The sequence below is a fragment of the Suricata suricatta genome, chromosome 3 (assembly GCF_006229205.1).
Source record: "Suricata suricatta isolate VVHF042 chromosome 3, meerkat_22Aug2017_6uvM2_HiC, whole genome shotgun sequence".
In the NCBI taxonomy this organism is placed as follows: Eukaryota; Metazoa; Chordata; class Mammalia; order Carnivora; family Herpestidae; genus Suricata; species Suricata suricatta.
In genome coordinates, this window is record NC_043702.1 from 117543714 (window position 1) to 117559830 (window position 16117).

Consider the following 16117-nt stretch of genomic DNA (forward strand, 5'->3'; position numbering starts at 1 on the left):
TAAATTCTGGACTACTGACCTCAGGGAAGGTCTTAAATTTCTTCAAGGCCACAGTCTGTGCGGCTAAGTGGCAAGTCTCTATGACACTGACACATCTGCAGCCTGCCACCACTCACGTGATGGGCCGGCCCCTCGGGGCTGTACTCTGCATGTCCTTCTGTCTCCAGTGCCTAACAAGGTGCAGAGAAACTGTCGATAGATGCTTTCTGCATGACACAAGGCTCAGAAATGTATCTCTGATGACAGAGATCAATTCAGGGTTCAATCCCAAAATATGTACTTATTGGGGTACCTGGGTGGCTCAGTCAGTTGAGCGTCTGACTTTGGCTCAGGTCATGATTTCACAGTTCATGCATTCGAGCCCCGCATCAGGCTCTGTGCTGACAGCTAGCTCAGAGCCTGGAGCCTGCTTCAGATTCTGTGTCTCTCTCTCAGCCCCTCCCAGTTCACGTTCTGTCTCTCAAAAATAAATACATGTTAAAAAAAATGTACTTATTACCTTACTACTTGACTGAAAATATTTTTTCAATAACAGAAATTTAAGATGACTTGAAGTTTGGGGCAAGGTCAAGAATTTTATTAGAGGTTTTATCTTCCGTGAAACTGAACTGAATTCAATAATCTCTTACTAATTTTTGCCATAGATGAATAAATTCAGCTTAGTGGTTGGCTGGCCCCGAGCAGGAAGACTACTGGTCCCACCAACGCCGGCCTCGGCGCCGGCACGTCCTCCTCCCCGTCTCAGTTTAACCACACTCGTCTTGAGCACCAGGAGGCCCGAGGGGCTGTTCACCTGCACAGCAACTCACTCGGAACGTCGCAGAAAAAGCTGTCCTTGTGGAAGTTCCAGTCAACCTCTCTTTTCTCTCGTTCATAGTGATCATCAGACCACCTGTCGTCCCGATGGCTGAAACGGAAGGACAACGTGAGCTGCAGTGATGTGCTGGCGACCCCACGGGGAAGGCGGTCAACCACGCTGGCACAATGCCGCGTGACAGCAGATGGAGGGCTTGTCCAATTGTGCTGTTTGCCTGAAACTAAACTATGAATGCCAACCACAAAGCAGTAGTAACTTAAAAATAAAGGACTAGCTATTTCAAGGCCAATATGCACACTGGTAACGGCGTATCCCCAGTTACGGCCTACATAGCACTTAAAATTAGGAGGATTAATATAAGCAACCAACGTTCATTTTCTCACTCCTATAAAAGAAAAAAGCCCAAACCCTCACTTTCCACTCTAATGCAATGAAATCCTACAAGACAATGAGAATGCAAACAAATCCAGTAGCAAAGATTTGGGGCCACACACTTGCATTTGACCATTTTGCTCAGGCACTGCTTAAAAGTGGAATTCGTTAAGCAATGTTTTGTGTAAAAGTTAATAATTACCTTTTGGCTTGTTCATCTGCATACTTAAAAGGGTAATTTGCTAATGTTGCTTTGTATCCTGTGTTTTTCACCATGTTATTCCATGTGACCAGTCTCTGGCCTATTGTAGTCCCTCGTGGTTCAAAACCCTGAGACAAAATACCACAAAGTCCCATTAGTGGACCTCACATTTCGGGCTCAGTGTAGTTCTAGGAGCTTGGGAGCCACGCCCACAGATGTGCAGGTGCTCCCCAAGCACTCTCCACAGCTGCCCCGTGGCCAATGGCACCGAACAAAGTGGCCTGCCCTGACAGCAGCCACCGTGGGCCACGACAAGGCGGTCTGGTTGGCTCTCTGCTGCGTCAGCCATCTCGGCTACGAGGAAAGCCTCTGTTTGAAGGTTCTCTCTCCAGTTCACATCTAAGTGTTTCAGCAAAGACTCCGATGTTATGAAAATTTACGGTCACATCAGATTATGTCATGCACATTAGTGTTTTACAGGACCATTTACTTAAAAACAGATTCTGCTCTCATTTGGATTTTTTTAAAACAAGTAAATTTCTTATTGGTGGCAACTAAACAGTGTTTGTAGCATTTTTATCATACGGTAGATTCCATCCATCCACTATACTTTTCTAACTGAGTTGTCCTACATGCAAGTACATGTTTTTAATGTGGTCTGTCTTCTGCGCTGCTCCTGTAAATTTGCTATTAAAAAAACAGACTCTGCTCTTAGTAACACTTAAGTTCCTCCATCTCTTTCGGGGGAAAAGAAGGACATTCAGTCCTAAAGATTTCACAAATACACTTGTATAGAATGCAGACTCTCCATTTTATTGCTTTTTAGCTTAAATGTGGGAGCCAAGAACCAAAATTTCCAGGTCTGTAATGGAGAGCAAGTTCCTTGACCTTCTAAGAGCTTGAAACCACGATGGCACAAGTTTACTCTTCAGAAGGAGAGCTGCAGCCCTACTGATGGCTTGAGAAGGTTTTTAAAGAAACAGGACATACATTACATAACGTAATATGCAGTAAAATACTGAATGTCCTGAGATAATTTTGGGCAAAAGAAGCTTGAGTGGCCGAGTTTTGCTTACCAGCAGTGGATCGGAGAAGTCAGGCAGCTCGGGCACTAACACCCCGACCAGGGCACAGACAACAATGAACGCGGTGCACATGCCCAGGACCACGACGGGCCAGTCAGCGATCAGGGATGCATAACTGTGGAGTAGAGAGGACACAAGAGGTCAGTTAGGAGCAGCAAGAGAGCAGAATGTGTGATCCTCCTATTTCAGACCTGGTCCAGGAGTTTATCAGGACCAGACACAGGAGGGAAGACACTTCACATGTCCCTCTGCTCCTGGGGGAGAGCATCCATGGTCCACACTCCCGTGTGGGAGGGAGGCGCATGGAGCCAAGGACCCAGCCCCACACCTCCTCCAGTGACTCCCTTTCTCCATCTGGTGCTCTGTCAGCTCTTGGAAAAGAGCTCAGCCTACAAACAGGCTCATGGCTCTCAAGAATAACCAAACCCAATCCTCCCCCAACACCTGCCGATGTCTTTCCGGCTAAAACTCTGATTAACGTATCAGACTGAGTCCCACGAGGGCGGAGATGTGAACTTTCTTCACTCATTTACTGCGGCAACAACACCGTGGCCCGCGCCCCTCTCTTCACTTTGCAGCCGTGGCAGCCTGGCCTCGGCCTCCCCTCCTGTCACCAAACCACCACTGGAGCCGTGTCATCCAGGCGCCCCTCCCTTCTGCAGGACGCTGGGCCTCCCCGTCCTGACACCTGCAGATCCTGATGTGAACTCTGTTCTCAACAGAAGTTGACTGGATGGAATTTTTCTAGAATTCAAGGCATATCTTGCCAACTTGAGGTCTCTTGAATTTTTATTAGAGAAAAAAGAAGCATATCCCTTGTGGACAGATAAACTCAAATCCTCAACAATGTTAGCTCACTTGGCTGCGGTGATGCCTATTTCTGGCTCCTTACTCAGGTATTTGTGGATTTTTCCTTCAAAATCAGACTAGTGGTTTCATGACGCTAAATGTCACTCTGAAAGAAGATGCTGTCTGTCTCCACGAAAAGGCTGCTAATGTTCACATTCCCATCAGTCAACTCCATGGATCTGGCCTTCTGGGAAGATGACTTTAAATGACATTTTACCAAGGAAGTTAAGCTACAACAGGATTATGCTTTAAGGGAGCACTGCCCCGGGCACTTCTCAGTGCTGCGTTCTTCAAGGTCACCTCACTTACCAGGAGTACTGGACATTCTCAGGCTTCACCTGCAGCGTCGCACTTGATTCTTCAGCTAGCTCTATGAGACGCAGTGAGACATGGACAAGCTAAACAACTGCCAGGGTCACGACACTAGCCCAGCTACGATACTGCCCTGGGGATGAAGCGCCACACTTGATCCTTCAGCTCTATGAGACGCAGTGAGGCACCGACAAGCTAAACAACTGTCAGGGTCACGACACTAGCCCAGCTATGAAGCATGTCGGCCCTGGGGTGCAGTGCAGCACCAGGGCCGCAGTCAGGATGCTGCACGGGTGTCTGGGAGCTGCTTGCAGAGCCCATCTTAGATGTCACCATGGGAAAAGAGAACCCTGCCACTCCGTGTGGTGGCAGGTACCAACTAGACAGACTGTTGTCATCACTGCACAATGTATACAAATATTAGGTCATTATGTTGTGCACCTGAAACTAATATACTGTCATGTGTCACTGACATCTCATAAAAAGGTCACAAATAGGAGCCCCCACAGTCTGGTTCCAGGCAGGCCTCCTAACCACTATGGTATCACCTCTTGCTTCAAACACAAGGGATTAGTCTACTTGTCAGAAGTGTACGCTCCCCCAAATACGAATTTTATTTTTAAGTTTTTTTATTTTTTTATTTTTTATTTATTTATTTTTTTTATTGAGACAGAGAGAAACAGAGCATGAGCAGGGGAGGGTCAGAGAGAGGGAGACACAGAATCTGAAGCAGGTTCCAGGCTCTGAGCTGTCAAGAGCCTGATGCAGGGCTAAAACTCAGGAACTGTGAGATCATGACCTGAGACGAAGTCAGCCACTAAACTGACTGAGCCACCCAGGTGCCCCCAAATTCGCATTTTAAATTAAATTCCCAAGCCACAGGAACAGTTAATTTCATGATGCAAAACCGCACAGGTCCACATATCTCTGAGTCTGAACATTATTCATGAGCCTGCCAATTCTAAATTTAAAAACTCGCTAAAGAAAAATTATGCTGGATAAGATGGAATGACCTTTTAAAAACAGATCTGAAGATACATTCTGAATGTAATGAAAACACATAAATCACAGGTGCTGACTGCGGCTGTTCAAGCAGAAACACCATTCGAGAGCTCGCCCAGTGCTGAAGCCCTCTCATTTATGTCCTGCTCCACCAAACGCAAACTCAGGTCTTCAGAACTGGGTTTGAAGCAATAAAGTCCTTTGTCAACAGCACATTTGAGACCTTCTGTTCATGGCTTCAGACCTTTAAAATATCAGCCCTGGGAAATGAGGACGACCCGGGCTTAGGCTACTCACTACACTTTAAGTGGAGTTGTTCATTCTCACCTGCAAACACGCTCGCAATGCAGGCTGTGGGCACCCAAGTGCTTGGTGCTCACACCGTGGATTAATTTGCCCACATAACGACTTTTTGTTCTGTGATGTTGAACAATCTGCACACACATGCACTGCCTTAGAACCCTCCTCAGTAACTACTTTTCTTCCCTTTGGTTTGGGTCCCGCAGCACCACCCCACCCCAGGTATGTGGCTGACTGTGTGGACACTGCACGGCACCCGCAAGCCTCGTTGGGGGGAAGCCCCGACTCTTCGGGGGTGAATCAGACTCAGATGAGCATTTCTCTGCAATCCCATGCTAGTGCCGGGGCACTTGTGCCATCCCTGCGGTCGGTGCTGGAGGCCGAGGGGCTGTGAGAAGCTCCCGGGAGACAAAGGCTCACGTACAGTAGGAAACCCACATGATGGTTGTAATGTTAAGATAAACACCTAATAATGCAGGGAAATTGGAGCAGGAAAGGAAATTAAATATGGCCTACAAATGTCACTGCTACATTCTCCACCAATTGTACTGCTGGTGAACCTGGGTTCAAGGTCTATGTTCTAACTACTTAAGGGAATAAAGTATCTGTGCGGTATGTTTCCAAGGAGGGAGCTGTGTGCTCAGGAGAAGACAGATCCCTGGTTCTATTACAGAGCGTCCTCCTGCATGGCACAGGATCGCGTCTCGTGTCTGCCTGAATTCTGTGGCTCTGCACACACACCCCAGCAAGGCTGCACACGCCATCCGCGTCTGTCCTGCCGCCAAGCAGGCCCCCACGTGAGGTCCCAGTGATGCCCGGGCACCATGCCTGGGAGGGCTGAGAGTCAGAAGACACTCATCGCTTCTACAGGACGGGAGAGGGACACGAAAGGGCAGGGGAACCTACACGTGTTTGTGGCTGAGCCGTGCTCTGAGTGGACATGCCGCCCTCCGGTTTTCATGAGTAACCTCACGGCGCCCCGGGACCTCGGCCACCGTACTGTAAGTGTCTCCGGGGAAGATCGGGTATTTCCAATCTGTCCAAACAAATGAACGACGTGCCTCACAAGGTAACTTTTGCCCTGGCGACACTGCAGGGGCCTGTCCTCCCACAACGGGGCCTCCACAGGGCAGTTTTCTCTCCCAGCTCACGAAGAGGCTCTCCTCTGCCCCTGCCTGCCTCTCTGGGAACAGTCTCTTCTTTCTCCCTTTCCCGCTGAGCAGAGAGCCTGCGAGCCCTGGACCCAGGCCTCCCCCAGATGGAACTCCCAACTGTCAGTTCCTTGAAGCCCGGCTTTGGTCCCATGGCTCTTCTGAACCTGCTGAAACTACGAACTAGTCCGGGTCCTCAGCCTCCCTGAGCTCAGCAGTTACCCCTTTCTTCTGGAAAATCTCTTTTTCCTTGGTTTCTTCTCTTCTAGTTTCCTTAATAATGGCTCCATATTCCTCTTGTCCTTGGGGTTACAATCAAAATATATTTTTAAAATTTTTATGTTTATTTACTATTGAGACAGAGAAACAGCATGAGTGGGGGAAGGGGCAGAGAGAGGGAGACACAGCATCTGAAGCAGGCTCCAGATTCCGAGCTGTCAGCACAGAGCCCGACGCGGGGCTCACACCCACGAGCTGAGATCATGATCTGAGCTGAAGTCGGACTCCCAACTGACTGAGCCACTCTGGTGCTCCAGGATCTAAATATTTTTAATCATAACTTTTCCAGTAGCATCAGCTATCAGTTTAGTGGGAAGAATGACAGGAGCTTGAGAAATTTCCCAAAACCAAGGAGGACACAGAACTCATTCTCTGTTGGGAAGAAATAAAGACAATGCACAGGGAGCATCACAGATCAAGGGCACAGGCATCTGGGAATAAATACGGCAGACACGAATCTTGCCCTTAAGGAACTTGGAACCTGATACCCAAATTCAGACAACTTGACAAATACTTACAAAACCAGGTAAAGAAATACATGTTTTTAGAGGGATACAGATGAGTGTTTTGTCATCAACAGAGATGACGTCCTGCTACTGTGGGGAAGGGAACCAGGAAAGGCTTTTCGGAAGAAGTTGTTTCTGTATGTGTATATGCTGAACGGAAAAAATTAGGACTTTTCAAAATACCAGCCTAATAAGAGAAAAAATACACATGAATCTTTTCAAAATACAAAAGTCTTAGTCCTTAGAAAGGGGTCTATTATTTGTGGAAAACTGGACATTCATTCTCCTGACATGTCATATTTACTTATATAAACTCTTTCCTTGATCTTCTGCTATAATTCTGTTTGCAAAAAGGGTTAAAAAAAAGTACGTTCACATATCACTTGGCCTTAAAAGGGAGGGAAATTCTGACACCCATGAGCACACCTACGAAGCTGAAGGGCGTCACCTTGAGATTAGCCAGTCCCAGCAGGACAAGCTGTGTGACTCCACGCCAGGAGGGGTCGGCTGGTCTGGATCACAGAGATGGAGACTAGAGAGGTAGGGGAGGGCGGGTGGGGAGGACTGTTCGGTGGGGACCAAGTGTCTGCCGTGCAGGACGGAAGTAGTTCTGGAGATGGCTGTGGCCTCAGCTGCGCAACGTGAAGCCAATGCGAGAAAGCTGTGCACGTGCACATGGTTAAAATGGTAGACTTTATGCCATGTATATTTTACCACAATTTTAAAAGACAATTTTTAAGTGGAAAGGGAATTTCCTAGTTAAAATTCATGTTGTAATTACACTTGAAAGAGAAGATCTGGCTCCTGACTGGGCTCCAGCTGTCAGGGCCTTAGCTCCTGTGGTTTCAGAGACTCCTGGTGTCCGTGGTACAGCCGTGGGACATCTGGACCCACCCCAGGAGGCACATCGCCGAGGAGACCATGCTCTGCTTCTACTCAGAAACACTGTTCCATCTAAAATGTTGCTTTTTGGGGTACCTGGGTGGCTCAGTCGGCTAAGACTCTGACTTTGGCTCAGGTCATGATCTCACGTTCGTGGGTTCGAGCCCCACATTGGGCTCTGTGCTGGCTGACAGCTCAGAGCCTGGATCCTGCTTCAGATTCTGTGTCTCCCTCTCTCTCTCTGCCCCTCCCCTGCTTATGCTCTCTCTGTCTCAAAAATAAATAAAACATTAAAAAAAATTAAAATGTTGTTTTCTACTGAAAAGATAAATCTTCAAAATTTCCGCGTAAAATACCACGTCTATTTTAATAGGTGCCAACGTTTTTAGAAGAAAACACGGAACACCCATCTGAAATCAAGCAACACAAGCCCAGGTCAGGGCAGAACAAAGTCTTTCTCCACAACAAGTAAGACCAGGAAGGATGAGCCACCAACAGATTCTAGGCCTCAAGATCAACACCAGTTTGAGAGAGAGAAGTCTGCTTGAGCTGCCAGCTCAGGGGAAAAATACTTTTCCTTCATTAAAAATATGAATGAGGGAGGCTGATTCAGCAGCAAAACATGAAGGAAATACTGCAGGGAAAGCATGCAATAACTTTATTACTTAATAAGATGATCAGATTACTTTACCTTTTTGGTAACTTGAAAGGTTTGCATGGTCTGAAAAAAAGCAAAGGAAAAATGGTCAGAAACAAGGCATCAGATTTTTGATCACTGATTCAAGTTCTTTACTAGTTCTCGGTCTGTTCAGATTTTCTGTCTCTTCCCATTTGAATTTTGGTTGTGTGTGTTTGTTTAGAAATTTGTCCGTTTCTTCTAGGTTTCCAGTTTGTTGGCATATAATTTTTCATGGTATTCCCTGATAATTGCTTGGGTTTCTGAGGGACTGGTTGTAATAAACCCATTTTCATTTGTGGTTTTGTTTATTTGGGTGCTCTCTCTTTTGAGAAGCCTGGCTAGAGGTTTATCAATTTTGTTTACTTTTTCAAAAACCCAACTCTTGTTTTCATTGATCTGTTCAACTGTTTTTTTGGATTCTATATTGTTTATTTCTGCCCCAATTTTTATTATTTCTCTTCTTCTGCTGGGTTTGGGGTGCTTTTGCTGCTCCCCTTCTAGTTCCTCTAGGTACGCTGTTAGATTTTGTATTTGTGCTTTTTCTATACTTAACAGAGGACCATGGGGGAGGGGAAGGGGAAATATAGTTACGGAGACGGAGGGAGGCAAACCATAAGAGACTCTTAAGTACTGAGAACAGACTGAGGGTTGATGGGGGTGGGGGAGAGGGGAAAGGGGTAACGGACATGGAGGAGGGCACTTGTTGGGATGAGCACTGGGTGTTATATGGAAACCAACTTGACAATAAACTACAAAAGGAAACAAAAGAGACAAGGCATCAGAATAAAGGTGCGCTGTAGCACTCTCCTTGTTCTGGCTGCTGTGGGGACCGCAGGGAGGATGACCCAGCGGCTGCCAGCCAGAGCCCGGATGCTCCGCATCCCTCTTAGGGGTCAGCGTCACGGAGCGCATTGTCTGAACCTGCGGCCAGACACCCTGGGAGCTCCTGGGCCCATGCGGCTGCCGGGGGCCGGCTCTGACACCTTTCCTAACAAAACACTGACAGCTTCTCATACCAGAACCGCTCTCTTCCCTCCTCAAGACAGGAGTGGCCCCTCCATCTTTCAGCGTCCTTGCATACAACCCCAGTCTGCTCGGCGCCTGTGGACTCTTCCGTCTCAGCCTCCGGCACGACTCCCTGCCCCGACGCGTGGACCAGGTGTCTGGAGAGCCCCAACTCGGACTTGGTCTCAACCTCTGGGTGCTTTAGCCTCCCACATTTAAGTTCTTCCTGGCTCCTGGCACATGGCGCGCACTCAACCAACATTCGGGGAGCCAACAAAACCCACCGGTCCTGTTGCACCATCCGGAGCTCAGTGCTTCTCACAGTGGGGTTCCTGAGACCCTCCCTTTCCTGACTGTATGACGGCGCACAGCTGGACCCCCTTCCTGACTCTGTGTGTCTCACCAAACAGCACAGGACAGGTGCACTGGCTGCAGAGGCAGACATGACAGCCCTGTATCTTCAGTCAGGCTGCACATGAGACAGATTTACTCACTTCATCAAATTGTTGTTTTGGAAACTAGAATGACTTTTCATAAAAAATGCCATGTTAACATGTAACACCAAGTATCAGGAGGAGCACTGGAGACTGCATAAGAAACGGAATCTCCATGATAATGGGTTTCTTTGTAATACTTTTTAAAAACATTTATTCATTTTTGAGAGACAGAGCGTGAGTGGGGGAGGGACAGAGAAGGAGGGAGACAGCTGTGAGATCATGACCTGAGCTGAAGTTGGATGCTTAACGTAAGACTGAGCCACCCAGCCGCCCCCATATATATTTCAATGTAAGTTTTAGTGAGATATAATCCCCGGACTATACAAATGATCCATTTAGAGTATACGAGTTGGGGATTTCCTGTGCCTTCACAGGCCGTGTATCCGTCCCCACATCCACCCACTGGTCTTTAAAGAATGTGACCTGAACACCAGTGATGGAGGTACTCATGAACTCGGTAAGAAAATTTAGACAGACCAGGAGAGCGAGGTGCTGGACAAAGGAGCCAATCGCTTAACTTGTACTCAAAACCTTAATGTTTCACCCCGTTTTTAGGTCTCAAGTTGTCAAAAGCATCTCCTAAATTTCCATGAGAACCAAACAGACTTTGTGTCTTCAGGTCTTAAGTGACCTCAGAGCCACAACCGGGTGCAGCTGCAAGAAATATTTTATCGTGGGTTGTTAACAAACGTAGATATTCTCTCTCCTCCTACTCAGCCCACTAACTTTGTTTTAAACAGATAAATTCACAGATCTATGACTAGTTTATTCCTTAGGGGCAGAAACAACCAGACTCACCACATTCTTTTTGCCTGAATAAAGACTTCATTTTATGTTAACTTTGGGAAAGTAAGTGGATACTGTCACACCTGTTGAAAAAGAAAACCTGGAGTTACTACCAAGTAACCTCCTGGGAAGCCATGAAATCCCTCTGAAGCTTCTATACTAGCGGACTCGACAATCAGATGTCGGAAACACCCGGAGGAGCCTGAGTGACTCAGTCGGTTAAGCATCCGACTTCTGCTCAGGTCATGATCTCGAGGTTCATGGGTTCGGGCCCCAGGTCGGGCTCTGTGCTGACAGCTAGCTCAGAGCCTGGAACCTGCTTCGAATTCTGTGTCTCCCTCTCTCTCTGACCCTCCCCTGCTCGCGCTCCCTCTCTCTGTCTCTCAAAAATCAATTAAAAACATTAAAAAAGAAAATGCTGGAAATGCCCGAAATACACCTATAGGCGGAGCTGAAACCCCTCGGATCTGCGCTGTGGCTGCTGTGGCCTCCTTATCTGTCAGGAGCAACCTTACTCCACTTGTGGTATCTTTCTGATTGGCTGCTTTTAATCTCCAACAGATCCTGCAGGATGATTTTTCACCTAAACTCAGCCTTGGGTTGATAAGTAACAACTAGTAAAAAAACAAATCTAATCTCTTCTACAGAGTGAAGTCTTTCTCCAAAGTTCATTCACCTGTTATTAACATATGGTCAAAATACATGCCCCAAACCAGACAAAATACATCTGCCTGTTCTTTGGTTAGGGTTTCAGCCTTTTTCAACTGAGTAAAACCCCAAGGCAGGTTGCATTTGCTCGGTGACACGGTCCCAGGGATGCACTGGGGCTGTGCACAATTGCCAGAGGGCTAGCTGGGGTCTTTCCTTCTCCCTCGGGACAAAGTGTTTCCACACACACTGGGGGACAGTGACATTACTACGGGGCAAGGCTCCCATCCGCTAACCACATTGTTCTCTGGTTCGATGGATCTGTTTCTGCTTTTGTCTGTTTTGTGTTTTCGAGTCCACGAAACCATACAGCATTTGTCTTTCTCTGTCTGATTTACTTCACTGAGCATACTATCCTCTAGTCCATGCATGTTATTGTAAGTGGCAAGATCTCACCTTTTTATAGCCAAGTGCACACACACGCATGCATACATACCACATCTTTTTTTAAATTATTGTTTTAAATTGTAGTATTTTTTTAATTTATTTTTAAGTAATCACCACACCCAATGTGGGGCCTGAATACATTAGCCCAAGGTCAAGAGTCACATGTTGGGGACACCTGGCTGGCTCAGTTGGAAGCATATGTGACTCTCAATCTCAGGGTTGTGAGTTCAAGCCCCATGTTCAGTGTAGAGATTATTTAAAAATTAAAAAATCTCAAGATTACATATGAGTGAAAACATATGGTATCTGTCTTTCTCTGACTGAGCCAGGCAGATGCCCCACTACCACTTCTTTATCCACTTATCTGTCATTGGACACTTGGGCTGCTTCCAGATCCTGGCTACTGTAGATCTCCCTGCCATAAACACGGGGGTCCACACATTCTTTAAATTAGTGTTTTCATTTGCTTTGCGTAAATACCCAGGAGTGTGATTACTGCGTCGTAGGGTAGTTCTATTTTTAACTTTTTGAGGAACCTCCATACTGTTTTCCACAGTGGCTGCACCAGTTTGCATTCCCACCAACAGTGCTTGAAGGTCCCCTTTTCTCCACATCCTCGCCAACATCTGTGGTTTCTTGTGTTGTTTTTGGCCATTCTGACAGGTATAAGATGGTATCTCACTGTAGCTCTGATTTGTATTTCCCTGATGGTCAGTGATGTTGAGCATCTTTTCATGTGTCTGTTGGCATCTGGATGTCTTCTTTGAAGAAATATCTGTTCGTATCTTCTGCCCCTTTTTTAACGGAATTACTCAGGATTTTCTTGGTATTGAGCTTGTATAAGTTCTTCATATATTTCGGACACTAACCCTTTATCAGATGTCACATTTGTGAATATTTTCTCCCATTCAGTAAGTTGCCTTGTCATTTTGTTGACAGTTTCCTTTGCTGAGGAAACACTTTTTTATGGGGAGGGGTGGCAAAAAAAAAAAAAAAAAGATTTTTTTAATTTTGGTGTAATCCTAATAGTTTATTTTTACTTTTATTTCCCTTGCCTCAGGAGACATATCTAGAAAAGTGTTGCTAAGGCAGATGTCAAAGAGTTTACTTCTAATGGGTTCTTCAGGATTTTTATGGCTTCAGGTCTTACTTTTAGGTCTTTAATCCATTTTGAGCTTACTTTTGCATATGGTGTAAGATAATGGTCCAGTTTTCCCAATGTGATTTGTTGAAGAGACTCTTTTCCCCATTGTATACTCTTGCACCCTCTGTTGGAAATGGACCCGACAAGCCTGGGTTTATTTCTTGGCTTTCCATTCTGTTCCATTCCTTTTTTTTTTTTTTAACTGAGGTATAACTGACATGTTAATTTCAGGAGCACAACCTAATGACTCAGTATTTGTATACATCAAAAATGATCACCAGAAGTCTAGTTAACACTTATATGGCTTTGCATATTTCTGAGCAATTAAAATCCTTTGTTTTTTAAATGTTTTTAATTTATTTTTGAGAGAGAGCGAGAGACAGAGTGAGAAGGGGAGGGTCAGAGAGAGAGGGAGACACAGAATCTGAAGACAGGCTCCAGGCTCTGAGCTAGCTGTCAGCACAGAGCCCAACGTGGGGCTTGAACCCATGAACTGTGAGATCATGACCTGAGCTGAAGTCGGATGCTTAACTGACTGAGCTGAAATCTACTTTCTGCTTCAAAGCAGTCACCAAATTTCAGTAAGAAAGTGCTCTTTAAAGTAGCACATTTTGTCTCAATAGTCCCCCTGGATTGTGCCTTTTTGTAAAAGGGCGGTGTGCAAATAGTAACTCTTCAGTTCAGCGCCGTCAGCGCCAATATGTCAGGGAGAACCCACACTCTGATGAGCAATCTTAGAAGCTTTCCAACGAGAATGAAACCGTTCCTCCTCATCATGCTTTTCCACGAATCATCATGGGGACACATGGGTGATGGCCTGGAGACAAGCCTTCAGTCCATCTTTCATGCACCAGAGCTGATGTGCAAGGTCTGCGCCAGGAGATCTGGAGGGTAATGCCCACAGCTGCCTGGGTGAAGCACTTCCTGAAGGCTCACTGGACATCAACCAAGTATGTGTTGTCCCATGGGTGGGGCTCCTGTCACTGAGGAGCCCTACCCACGACACAAAGTACAGAATAAACCAGGCAGGTGCAGGAAAGGGCCGGCTGTGGAGGACTCACGTTTACAGAACATCTAACAAACAGCAAGCACTTTATAAATGTTAAAGAAGACATTTATGGTATTTTTTCTTTTTTTTCTTATATATAATTTGTTGTCAAGTTGGCTAACATACAGTGTATACAGTGTGCTCTTGGTTTTGGAGGTAAATTCCCGTGAATCGTTGCTTACATATGACACCCAATGCTCATCCCAACAAGTGCCCTCCCCAATGCCCATCACCCATTTTGTCCTCTTCCCCCACCCCCCCCTCCATCAACCCTCAGCTTGTTCCCTGTATTTAAGAGTCTCTTGTGGTTTGCCTCCCTCCCTCTCTGTAGATATTTTTCCCCTTCCCTTCTCCCATGGTCTTCTGTAAAGTTTCTCAAGATTACATATGAGTGAAAACATATGGTATCTGTCTTTCTCTGACTGACTTATTTCATGTAGAATAACTACCTCCAGTTCCATCCATGTTGCTACAAATGGCCAGATTTCATTCTTTCTCATTGCCAAGTAGCATTCCACTGTATACAGAAACTACATCTTCTCCATCCATTCATCAGTGGATGGACATTGAAGCTCTTTCCTTGATTTGGCTATTGTCAAAAGTGCTGCTATGAACATTGGGGTACATGTCCCCCTATGAATCAGCACTCCTCTATCCCTTGGGTACATTCCTAGTAGTGCTATTGCTGGGTCATAGGGTAGTTCTATTCTTAATTTTTTGAGGAATCTCCACACTGTTTTCCAGAGCATATTTTAAATAATATTTGAGTATGAGGAAATTGCCAACAGGAAAGTAGGGAAGCTGGTGGTAGAAAGACATGAGGTAAATGTGGGCATGGAAATCCACTGGCTGACGATCCCGAGTGAGACCTTCAATTTCCCAGTGTTTGTGAGAAATGAGAAAGAGCTACAAACAAGCTGACATGGGGGGCAGGTTTCTGTAAACCTAAAGCATTTACCCGAAAGAGGAAAGGCACCCCCACCATTCACCCCCAGCTCTCTTCAGATGCCGTCAAACCTCATTTAAAACGACTCACAGGAGAAAAGTGCCCTATAAGTCACAAGCACTGCAGGCCTTTCCGGTTCACGTTATAAGATGCAAATGGCACCTGCTACCAGCTGAATATAAATAGCATCACACACGGAGGCCTAATTAGAATGAGAGATTGCTAGGAACCCTAAAAGTTATCTCGTTAAATCTGTGTTTTCACGAGACAAAGAGAAAAAGGCCCAAGATCATAGAGCAAGTCAAAGGAGAGGTCTCAAAGGCACACTTCCCAACCTGACGCCATGTCTTCTGACCACAACTGGAAGTGGGTGTTGGTGCCATGAGATCCTGCTTGTGAACAGAAAGAAGGCAGAGCAGGAGGGCCTCATTTCAGAGCAAGCGTGTGTGGTCACAAGAGAGCACATGTGAGGATGCTCACTGAGGGGTGCGATCTTCCTTTAATGATTCAGAAAACTTACGAATATGGGAATAAAAATTATTAGTATGTGTCTTCATAAATACAGTATGACCAGAAAAATGAATGAAATACTGAATAAGCCACGTTGAGAGATCCTATGTACCTGATAACGCATTTCCACACTCACTGTTGTTAAATATTTATGTAAAATGATATACCTTTAAGTACAATTAGAAACACCGAAAACTACAATTAATGTATCTTTATATAATGAACTAAAAAGAGTAGTAGTGCCCGCTGAAGTAAAGTTAGTGACAATCTGGATTATAACAGAGAGGCTGTACAAAAAGGGGACAGCTAAGCTCAAACAGCACATTTTTGAGACTTACATGAAGACTGATTCAACAAATATATATTTCATTACTCTCATTAAGAAAGACACACAAACACTTCTCACTTTCTTTTTTTGTTAATTTTTAATTTTTTTTTCATTTCCTTTACATCCAAGTTAGTTAACACACAGTGTCATTATGGCTTCAGGAGTAGAAGCCAGTGATTCGTCGCTTACATGCAACGTCCAGGGCTCCCCCCAACAAGGGCCCTCCTCAATGCCCCTTGCCATGTAGCCCATCCGCCCCCCATCGCCCCTCCATCAGCCCTCAGTGAGTTCTCTGTCCTTAAGAGCCCCTTACGGTTTGTCT

General features: G+C 45.8%; 1 protein-coding gene across 9 annotated transcripts in view; it reads right to left on the minus strand.

The window, feature by feature from the left end:
• DISP1 (dispatched RND transporter family member 1) overlaps nucleotides 1-16117 on the minus strand; it is a 117512-nt gene that overhangs the window by 11529 nt on the left and 89866 nt on the right. For 6 of the 9 annotated variants that reach the window (XM_029934949.1, XM_029934950.1, XM_029934948.1 and 3 more), the window contains 4 exons: nucleotides 8449-8478; nucleotides 2468-2591; nucleotides 1392-1519; nucleotides 810-907 (listed from right to left, as the gene is read on the minus strand). In XM_029934949.1, the coding sequence (XP_029790809.1) occupies nucleotides 810-907; nucleotides 1392-1519; nucleotides 2468-2591; nucleotides 8449-8478 (380 nt within the window). Of the gene's footprint in view, nucleotides 1-793; nucleotides 908-1391; nucleotides 1520-2467; nucleotides 2592-8448; nucleotides 8479-10736; nucleotides 10808-16117 lie in introns of those variants that run through there. The other 3 variants (XM_029934953.1, XM_029934955.1, XM_029934956.1) reach the window with 2 other exon arrangements.